This window comes from Geospiza fortis, unplaced genomic scaffold, assembly GCF_000277835.1.
Source record: "Geospiza fortis unplaced genomic scaffold, GeoFor_1.0 scaffold182, whole genome shotgun sequence".
Taxonomy (NCBI): Eukaryota; Metazoa; Chordata; class Aves; order Passeriformes; family Thraupidae; genus Geospiza; species Geospiza fortis.
In genome coordinates this window covers 3,587,114-3,598,522 of record NW_005054367.1, presented here as the reverse complement: position 1 = coordinate 3,598,522, position 11,409 = coordinate 3,587,114, and the positions used below count along the sequence as shown (strand labels likewise).

General features: G+C 40.3%; 1 protein-coding gene across 1 annotated transcript; it reads left to right on the top strand.

Moving 5' to 3' along the window:
• The first annotated feature begins 254 nt into the window (after positions 1-254).
• XRCC2 (X-ray repair cross complementing 2) lies at positions 255-11,387 on the top strand. The gene is made up of 3 exons (XM_005424364.2): positions 255-287; positions 4,145-4,226; positions 9,790-11,387. The coding sequence occupies exons 1-3, from the start codon at positions 255-257 to the stop codon at positions 10,503-10,505; spliced, it is 831 nt and encodes a 276-aa protein (XP_005424421.1). The 3' UTR covers positions 10,506-11,387.
• Positions 11,388-11,409: the final 22 nt, after the last annotated feature.

Here is an 11,409-nt window from a genome sequence, read left to right as displayed (position 1 = left end):
GGGCCCGGGCACACGGGCGGGGAGAGCCGGGCGAGGCTGTAGCCACGGGAAGAGGGGAGCGCTGAGCCTCCTCCCCCTCACCCCCACGGGCGGGCGCGGGGGAGCCCCCGCGGGGCCTCCTGAGGGGGCGGTGCGTGAAGGAGGGAGGGAGGGAGTTCCGCCCCCGAGAGGCCGCGGGGGCTTTCCCGGTGGATTTCCCGCGGATCCCGGAGGGATCGGGGCTCCCTGGGGCCGTGTTCTGCCTTTGTGTCGGGATGCGGGTGGATTCCTGCCGTGGGCGCTTCTTGGTTCGGGTGTATCGATAATTCCTTTATAAATATTCCCTTCGCGCTCCCCTCCCAGGCGGTGGAGGGGATGCTTAAGGAAGGAGACCTATGAGGAAGGTTTCCTTTAAAGGTTCGCGCTTGATGATCTTTAGGGTCTCTTCCTACTTTATGATTCTGTAAATAAACATTTTGTAAGCTGGAATTGCTTTCCTTCTCTTTAGGAGAAAAAAGGTTTGAGTTTTGGTATCTAGTGTTGTTTTATTAGGTTTTTTCCTATTTCTCGATGTTTTATTTGTTAGAAACTTCCACTTTTGATCAGCAACTTAATTGCTTGGAGATTTGTGTATAACTATACCGGAACATGCTGAATAGTTCACATAAAACAGAAAAGTGTGATAATATTTATTGTTAAAGCTCTGTGTGGTTTTTAGTGGCACTTGGGCTTTTAAGCCCTTTTGACACTTAAAAAAAAATTAGTACTAGATGTCCACTATTGGCAAATAGACGTGAATTAAGGACATGGGCTGTGCTCTTTGTCCAAGGGATAAATGCATTTATTTGTCCACATGAGTGGTGCTGACAGGGAATGCACATGGCATCAACTGCCTGCAGTGGATGGATATCCAACCTGCAACAAGGAGTTGAAGACCAATGGGTTAAGAAAAGTCACTGTATGAATACAGTGCCCAGACAATAAATGATAAAAGCACTTGAAACAGAGAATACTTAATTTAAACCAATACTTCTTTAAATAGTCTCATGCATAAAGTCAGATTTTACTGAGTTATACTGAGACTGCAGTATTGTGCTTTTGTTATTGAATATAATTAATACAACAAATTAGAACTTCTTGCAAAACACCTTTGGTTTATCACAATAAAAGTAATGATAAATAGCTTGCATATGTCTTCATGCCCAAAGTTTACAAAAGCTCAATCAGAGTGGTTATAGTGGTTGGGAGTTAAATTTTGTCTAGTACTCGAGATAGGTTTGTATGTGTAAATAGCCTGTAGGTTAGCTCACAGCGTCTACCAGAGCTGGAGTATTTAATTTGAATTTCTTTAACATTTTAATGAAGTAATCTCTCATTCCTGACAAGACCTACGTGTGTGCTTGCATTGATGCACAGCTCTGTTGGAACCAACAGAGTACGAGCATGTCGTGCATTAGTCAGTGGGACTGTCCATATGCATATTTGTTTATTAAAAAGAAAATAAATTATAAAAGGCATAGCTGAAATATTTGAGTCCTATCAGCTTCGTCATTATTGACATTTATCCCAGCTGCTGCTGAACTTTTGCTGTACAGCTTATTCTCTACATGTAACTGCACATCTGTGCAGTTTCTTGCTGGCATAATTACATTTTCAAAGAATACCTAAGAGTGAGGAGCTACCACTAGCAGGTTGCTAAAGGGTGGTGTTTTGTGTAAAAAAAAGATGAAGAAAGGCTTATGGAGGAAGAAATGACCGCTGACACTTTGATTATAGAATCAGAAGTCTCTAATATGGGATTTGAAATTGACTTGGGATTTGTATAAGCTCTTCCCACTCCAAGGTTCTCTCTGGGGGTGCTGTCTGTCCTTCTGTACATTGTCTGTGACAAAGCTTGGGGCACCTGGCATCCACCCTCAGATCACCCTGTACATGCTGGAGATTTCTCCCCCTCATATTCCAGAAGAACACGTGAGGAGGCAGAATGGGAAAGCCTCCCCTGGAGCAGAGCCAAGGTGGCTCTGGCTGGATTTGGAGCAGCCTGTGCTGTCCCTGTGTAATGTGGGCAGAGGTGAGGGATGCCTGTGTAGTGTCTCATCTCAGCTTTGCTTCCATCACTTGTGCTGCACTGTGGACAAACCTTTGTGAGAGTTGAAGGAAAATTGTTGGCTGTTTCTGCCAGGAACCCCGTTGCTCCCAGCATGGCACTAATGAGGCAAGTGCCTTTGGAGATTCTGCTTCAGAACTCGGAAGTAAATACAAGCTTGATAAAAACACAGGTGTGCTATCATCAGCAAATTACCATAAATTACCTTCATGAGCAGTGCTCAGAGAAAGCACCTGTAGTTATTTAAAATTAATCCATAAAATTGTCATTTAAACAACGACAGATTCATATTTAAACGATAGTGATCAATTTACTCTCTCTCAGTAAACTTAAAGAGTTGATAGTCTAAGAGGACACAGGGGCTCACTGTTCCAGAAAGAATAAACTGCAGAGGATATATTTGTTAATGTACAAATTAATTTAGGAGCAAGAGGCTGCAGCAATGTGTTTAGGCCAGCAGTAGTTGTGACTGCTGGCCCCAGCAGTGCCCATCACTGAGCCCCTGTTATCCCTGTGTGCTGCAGCAGTGCTTCCTCTGCTGAGAAGTGAAGAGCATCAGAAAAGTTGAGAGCTGCTGGTTGGTAGTTGAGAGCTGCTGGTTTATGTGCCCCAAGTTAAGTTCCTGTATTCTTAAGTATGTGTGTCCATCTGGATTTTTGCTTTGTCCAGATCATGGAACCCTGCTGGTTCCCAGTAGTTCAGCATGTGTTTTGTGCTGCACAAATGTGTGAAGTGTGATGGGAGGATCTGCTGATCCAGAGCAAGGTCAGTTTGAGTGGTTTTTTGGCCCTTCAGAGGATGAGCCAGAAAACTCTCCTGGATAGGTGTGAAGAAGCCAAGGCAAATGCATTGACATTTTGTTAATGGAAGGGACTCTTAAAATGTCAATGAAAATGTCACACTTAGATTCCCATTGTGACCACTTGAAGGAAATTCAGGACCATTTAATGGAGTTTTATTTTACTCTTAAAGGCAAATACACACACACACAACTGTTTAAAGAACTTTTAAGATCATTCAGAGCAAGTGTTGCTCATGGATATGACAAGGAGGAAAGCAAGAGAAGGCAGCAGTTGTTTGAAGGTGTGCGCTCACTGCTCTTTTGGTCTTGAGGATGGGATAAAACTGAACAAGTTTTGTTCAGATCTCTAAATGACAGCTGGGTGTCTTGGAGAGTGTAGTATTTGGCACCAGGGTAGGTACTCTGGGGACACTTAGCATCCCAGTAATGTCCTTTCCCATGTACGGGAATACACGTAGGGAATAGCAGCTCTAGTACCAGGGAAAATGTTCATTCTTGCTTACACAGTGTGCCAGAACTAATAATAACACAGGTTTTGTGAATACCTGTCTACTTGCTATGCAAATACCTCTCAATTTTAGAAACTGTCCATGATCTTTGAAGTAATTAGTTTTACAATGGACTTACTTTACGAGGGGCTTTGGAGAACTTGCTTAACAAATTCAAGCTTGCTTTAGAAAGGTTCTTGCAGAGCCACTGGTGACTAATTACTTTTGAACATTCTTAATCCATACTCTGTTTGAACAAGTAACTATGATATAATAGGATTGTAGCCCAGAGGAGTCCTGTGTAATGTTTCAGGTGAAATGCACATGGTTTTACTTAGAAATGCTCAGAGATTGTTGATGGGTAAGGTTTCACCTCTCAGCCTGTATTTTTTTTTGGAGGTGATGGTTGTTACAAATGATGTTCCTTCCCTTTGTTCTTTGGAATGGCAGCACTGCTGTGTACTGGAGGTGATCCCTCTCACTAATGTCCCTGAGCAGCTTTTGCTTTTTAAACTTTATTTCTCCTCATATCTCCAGTCCTCACTACCACTCAATCTGTGTGCTTGTTGTTTGTAAAGCTGGGACCTTCTGTTGCTGTAGTCCAGACTATGCATTTCCATATGTATTTATGAAAACACTTTTAAAATCAGGCTAATCTTTCAATAGGACTGTCATGGAAAACTGTCAGTTCTTAGAATCCTTTAAATTTGTGTCCTGAGGTTCATTATTTAAAGTTAACAGCATGGCTCTTTGTCTTGTCTTTAAAAGCTGCTTGCACGACTTGAGGGCAGAAGTTCTCTGAAGAATCTCGAACCTTGTCTGTTTGCTGAGGAAGGATCTCCTGTTCATGGTAAAAATGTGTCTTCATCCCATTTATAGAAAAATATTCATATAGAAGTATTCTCAGAGATAAGCATACAAGTAAATTATTTTGCTCTAGATCAGAATTTTAATTGTTGATGTAGTTCAATGCAACCTAGATAAAATGGAATAATGCAAAGTCACCCTTCCAAACATTATTAAATAGGCCTCAAAATCTACTTTATGCATATCAAGACACAGGTGTAGGTGAGTAAATACCAAGCACATTGGTCAGTGTCAGTAGTTTTCCAGCAATTTGTTCTAGAGTCTGTCATTAAACCTCTTTGTTTGTTTTCTTTAATCAGTGGTCTAGACAACCACGACAAAGTCATAACTGCAGAAATTTGCAAAGAACATAAGGTTGGGTAAATAGCAAAGAGTTCAGTGATACAGAGTTGTCTGGGTAAATTAGGATAAGGAGCATGAGCAAACAGTATTTTTCAATGAAGCCATATCATCATGCCATTCAGTCTTGACCTGAACAATCCTAAGTATACTTAAAATAGAACTTCATCAACAATTCCATTATGGCCATAGGTACTAATTAGCTGAATGAGTTCACAATGCAGGATCAACATGGCTCATAGGAACCTTCAGTGAATGAACAAGAATTTCAGATTGGAGAACTGGGGTAACCTTTCAATGACACCAGTACAAGAAATTTTAGGATCAAGGTTGGATATTTTAATGAAAGAAATTAGTGAACTAAACAGAAAAGAACACACTATTCAGGAAGTTAGACTGATTTTCCAGATTGTGTGAAATTTCATGAATTTCATGATGGAAGAGACAACTCTGATTACACAAGACTAAAAATATATATGAAAAAAGGCATGTGAGTGGCAAACAGTGAGGATCAGTGGTGAGGTACTGCTGTTGTGGAATTTATGTATGAGTGAGTGGATTTCATAGGGCAAGTATGTGGCTTCAGTGGTTAACAGCACACTCATCTGCAGTTTAAATTCCCACAAATATGGAATGTTCAGAATAAAGAGCAGAAAAAGCAATAAAAAGAATCAGGATAATTGGATGAGAGATGATGCTTAGTCTTCAAACACAGTCACTGTGAGACACTTTGTGTATTGTTTTGCAGCACTAGAAAACACATGTGGGCTTTAGCAGTACATGATTCCTGCCCTGAAAGTTTCCAGTGTGACATAACAATGATAAAGGGTGGAGAAATACTGCTAAGCCAGTGCAAGTAGAACACTGCAGTTCATTTCTGAACTGCTGTGTTACTCACAAGAAGAATTAAGGACCAGGAGTGAAATTGGTGTATGCTTCACAAGACTCTCAAATTCTTAATTTTTTTAGAAGATGAGATATTGTATTTTTTCAGAACATAAATATTAAACAATCTTTTCATCTGGATGTTTGGTATTTTTTAGTCAACTTTACACACAACAAACAAATGTTTGAGACTGAACTGGCTATGTACTGATCAAACAGATTTTAAGATATTTTCTTGGGGATCACTAACTGCCCTTGCTGCAGTCCATAGTGTTACATAATTTCATGTCAAATGATCTGCTTTGCTCTTAAAGCTTTATAGGTTGTTCATGTCTGTCTGAAGACTGTTCCAGAACCTCAGTTCTAACATGGCTGGAAACCTAAAATTCATCACTGGTTTCTCTGTGCCAACAGAGTCATTGAGCTTTTGAAGCACTTGTATTTTTCTTCTGCTTCCAACAAATGGTATCAATTATTACCCATACTGGTCATGCTTTTTGGCTGACATTAATGAAGCTGCCTAACATATTAGCACAGCCCTTTAGCTGTATATATATAAATGGACTTCACCTTTTATTGCATTTTTGCTTTGTCTTTTAATACCACAGTATTCATGTGAGGCCATGTGTTATTTTGATGTGTGTTCACATTATTCAGTCTGAAATCCCTGTTGAAGGCCTACCTCTCCATTTGTCATGAACTTGACTTTTAGCGTGTCACTGTGGAATTCTGTAATAGGTTGCCCATGAAGTCAATACTGAACAGCTCTTCATCTCAAATGCTGTGATTAAAGCAATGCAAAGACCTAAATTATTCATTTTTTTCCAAACAAATGCATGAAGTTTCAATAAACTATCCAAAGGTTACATTTTGGTGAAGTGTTCATAACTTGCATGTCAGGGTACTGTAAAATAGGGACAGGTAATATAGGTATTAATGTGATACTCTAACCACTGCTTCTAATAATGATGGACTTGCATATTTAAGAGCACATAAGTACATTAATTACATACCATTTAAGCTCTTCTGGAATGGAGCAAAAGTGACACAAGCATTAAATAATCTTCCACTATTGCCAGTCTTATTTCCCCTGTGCCACTGGCATGAAGGTGTGGGTGTCAGTTTAAGGCTCTGATGTTCACCAATTGCATGACACCCAACATTAACTTGGAATAAATATTAGGCTTTTCTACTTCACTTATAAATGGTATAAATAATAGTGACAGCTTTTGCACAGTATTGTAAATGACCAGCCTAGGAACTTCAAGGTAGCCTACAATGTGAAACACACAAAGTTATTGCTGAGTGTTCCAGCAGCCTGTTTGTATCTGCAGTGTCAGAAAATAGTTCAACCAGCATTTTCAGGTGGATTGATTACAGACAAAAATAAGGCTCTTCTCATTCAAGAAACATAACACCAAACTGATGACCAGGACTGAACACAGTGTTTCAGTTAAAAATATATTAATCTTACATAAATATTTACATTTCTTCAGCATCATTTCATTTAACCTGCATGCCCATTCATAGGAGTGGGCTATTATTCTCTTTAGTCTGCCCATAATGAGCCAGTTCTGGCTGCCCTGAGCCAGGCAATGTGTTCAGGGACTCCTTAAAACCTAACTCTTGAATTCACAGTGCTGAATTTCATGTGAAATCACTCTACTCATCCATCTCCATCTGTTAAATCTTCACAAACTTAAGTTTTTATTAACCCAATTAGTTTGTCTTCTGCATGTTTTGCCAAGCTAATGGAACATTCATCTACTGATATGTTTAATGTCTGCCAACACCAATTCTAATAGAAAAAATTCCCATTAACTTTCTTCCATGTTAAAGTGCTGTTCCTGCTCTCCCTCTCAGCCTGTTCTCATCCTGTGACAGTATCTTTTTACTAATCCTCCTTTCAAAGTTGTTTTGACATTAATGGATGATGCTAGTCGTGATCACTCAGTTTCTTCTGTGACCTACTGTCAGCGTGTCAGAGGCTTCTTGAAAACGTTGCTGGCCTCACTTCCTCCTTTGCTGTGTCATGGCTTGTCCTCTCTGATCCAGAGAAATGAATTTCCCCCCTTATCTTACTGTAACAGCCTGGTTGCTAATTCAATGAAACCCTACATTTATAGATGTTGCTATAAATGGCTCCTGTTTTGCACCCGTTCTCCTTGTGGGCAGCTCTTGGATAATCAGGAAGGAGCAGAAATCCCCGGCTCTCTTGAGGTTTTCTTGCAGTCCAAGCTGTTTCTGTTTGCAGAGTAACTCAAGTGTCTTGGTCCAACTACAAGGCAGCTGTGGATCTCTTTCAGCAATGTTGAGCAAACTTTGAGGGGTGCTTGGCTGTCTTGCTGTTCACATTTATAAACCACCACCACTAAAGCCTCTGAGAATGATTTTTGTTAATCAACTTAGATTTTTTACTTAAATAAGTTTTATTACTTCTGCCAATAAAAAAAAAGAAAAAAAACCTTATCTAGTGTCATTCTGTAGCAAACAAACACCCTGCTAGAATGTCTTCAAATGGAAAAAGTGAAGCATTTATTTCCCAGAAGAATTTTTGAATCCAGCAGGTCATATTTTGCTGTAAAGGCAGGTGAAGCAGTATTGCCTGTTGGCCCCACTCAGTTGCTGGTCTGGATTCAGAAATGCCAACCAGGGTGGCAGAAGTTTTGTGTCACAGCCAGTGGCAAAAGATACACTTTGTTCCTTATCAAGAGTTGCCTTACACAATTGTTCTAAAGTACTGCAAGAGACAAAATAGGAGGGAATGACCTACCCAGTACTTTTAGGAGGAGCTCTTGCAAGCTGGTATCTCACCCTGCCAGGGTGTGGTTGTGTCTCTGGCACAGGCTGTGTGACAGCAGAGCCACTGGCTGCGAGTGACAGTGTCGGGCACTGTGACCTCTGCACAGAAAGAGAAAATAAAAACTTATGTCCCAGGATGTGTAGTTACCTTTCATCTCAGAAGTGAGGGAGCCATTCAGAACAGCTTAATAAGGGCTTGGGAGACAATCAAGCTTTTTAATAGATTTCAAAGGATCAGAAATTCATATAAATGATATTTCTGAGTGTCACTGAAATGGACAGACTTGTCACATCAGGTGTAAATTGCTTTTAACAGTTACAAAGGGAGAAGAGCTTGGTTTCTTCTCTACCATCCTGTTCCCCTGATCCCAAACTGCATCTTGATGTTGTAGGCACTTGTGAATGAGGACATCCTCTGGAAGTTGAGCAGTGACTTGAAAAACCCTGTTAACTCAGGCAGGCACAAACATGTTTAAGGGAAGTTGCAGTTAATTCTCTACTCTCACATCCCCCTATGAAAAGCTGTCAGGCCATTTGCACTTGCCCAGGCCATGGAAATCTTTCACCTTCCTGCAATTACAGTGGTGTGATTCTCCTTACTGCATGTGGTTACCCTTCTGCCTATAAAATCCAAAATGTCATAAATAAATAATCCAGTTCCCAAAATTAGAAATTTATAAAGAGCAGCTAATAAATTAACTTCTTCTAGGGTCTTGCTCTGATACAAGACATCAGAAGACTTTGGATAAGGCTTTAGAGTATCTTGCATTCACATCCAACAAAAGAACTGGTTTCCTAATGGAGTGTAATGCTGTTTTTAATTAACATTTTAAATTTTTATGATATGTATTTTATGACCCACATGGATGAGGTAATTAGGCTGAATCCTTTTATGAACAGAGATCCTTTGCTTCAGATAGAGGCCTTGCCTGGAGTTGAAGGAATCCCTGAGTCTCCCTTGTCAAAAGAAGCAGTTTCACATTATTATCACCACAGTAGAATATAAGTGCTAAATAAACTTACTGATATTCTCTTCACCAGTCACAGATTCCTGTAGGAATCTTGTGACATGCAGCATGTGGCATCTATGTGAAGTGACCTCTAATATGTCAATTTTTTTTGTTTTATCCTCTGCTTTGTTATTTCTTAATTGTGTGTGCATAGTTTAGATGGTTTCTTAGCCACTTTTGTATAGCAGCTTCCTCTTCTGCCTTTATCTGCCAGTAATGATATAGATGAAATCCAGTTGCCAGCCTTTTCTTGATGGAAGTCTCCTGGATGGTGCTGGCAGAGACTTTCACCCTTTGTTCACAGTTGATTAACTTCACTTTAGAGGCTTTTCTTGAAAACTGAAATATCTGTTGGTGGATGCTAACCAGGATTTAAACCATTTTATGAATGTCGATTAAAATGCATTTCCCAATTTGTGGAATAGTGAATATTGCTTCAGAAAACACTGAGAACCAACTCTGGGCTAGAAATGCTCTTACCTGACAACGTGCTGCTTTGTTTTTGAACAGGAGATGTTATTGAATTCCATGGCCCAGAAGGGACAGGAAAAACAGAAATGCTTTATCACCTGCTGGCCCGCTGCATCATTCCCAAAGCACAGGGAGGACTGGAAGTAGAAGTCATGTTTGTTGACACCGATTACCATTTCGATATGCTCCGGCTGGTCACCATTCTTGAGAACAGGCTGGCACAAGGGACAGAAGAAATGATAAAGCAGTGCCTGGGAAGGCTCTTCCTTGTGAGCTGCAGTAGCAGCACTCAGTTACTCCTCACTCTCTACTCTCTAGAAAACCTGTTCTGCGCTCACCCCTCGCTCTGTGTTTTGCTTTTAGACAGTTTATCAGCTTTTTATTGGATAGACAGAAGCAATGGAGGGGAGAGCCTTACCTTGCAGGAGATGAACCTGAAGAAATGTGCTAACTTCCTTGAAAAGCTTGTGACACAGCACCACTTGATCCTCTTTGCAACAACACAGACACTAATGCAGAAATCTGCAAACTCTGCAGAAGGCTTTTTACCTTTAAAACTTCCACATGAAACTGATACAGACTACAGACCATACCTCTGTAAATCATGGCAGCAAATGGTAACACACAGGATGTTTTTCTCTAAGCAGTGTAATTCTGCCAGCAGCAAAGGTTTTACTGTAGTTTCTTGCCACCTCAAAAGGAACCAGATAGTAAAACGTTCATTTAGTGTTGCAGAATGTGGAGTTCAGTTTTAATATCAGTTTGTTTTGTAAACATTTATCAAATCCTAGTGCTTAATGCATGATTAGGTCTAAGTACCTTCTCATAACTTTTCAGGTAGCTGGTTGTTGCTGGGTGATTAATAATTGTTGTCATCATTTTCCTGAAATTCAGTGAAGGGCAGGGAATGGTAAAATTTTTTAATTACTTCAGCAATTCCATCCAAACTATAGAGGACTGTTGACATTACTTGTTTGTGCTTAATCAAGAAAATAGTAACAAAAGACGCATTAAATCCTGGTATCCTTCAGCAGTCTAACCTATGTGGCCAAATGCCTGTTGGAATTTCTGGGTCTTACTCCTCTTCCAAGCTGCAGAAGTAGGAGCCTACTTGTCTGTGGCAGAGGTTGCAAAGAGGCCAGAGTCCACACTTTATAAACATTGGCCTTGGTTTATTCCCTGCAGCTTTGGGCATAAGAAATGCCAGTTTTGCCTGAAGAAGAGGATTCATTTTCATAGCCTGTTAAATAGTGGTGATCCTGACTGTGTTGCTTCTCCTGGCTCTCAGCCTCTCCATGTACATTAGGGGGTGCTCAGAGGAGCAGGGATTGCAGGTATTCTGATGCTTAGAAATGGCTGGGATTGAAGAATCTTCAGCTATTAAAGAAATAGAGGCCTGGTTTCCATAACTGAAGGAAAAGTAAAGACCCAGCTCTTGGTACCTGTGAGTGCTGCATGCAACTAACAGTTCAGTTTTTGGAAATAATTAAGTACAAGTTATGGGTTATTTTGGGAGTGGAGGTTGTTGGTTTTTTTTGTCGTTTTTCATTTTTTAAAATAATGCACAGACTTTTTTCTCTGCCTTTCCTCATTATTCCTTCCCCCCTTCTTTCCCTTCCCCCGTCTCTCTAAGAAATCCAGGAATGTCATGCCTCTGGT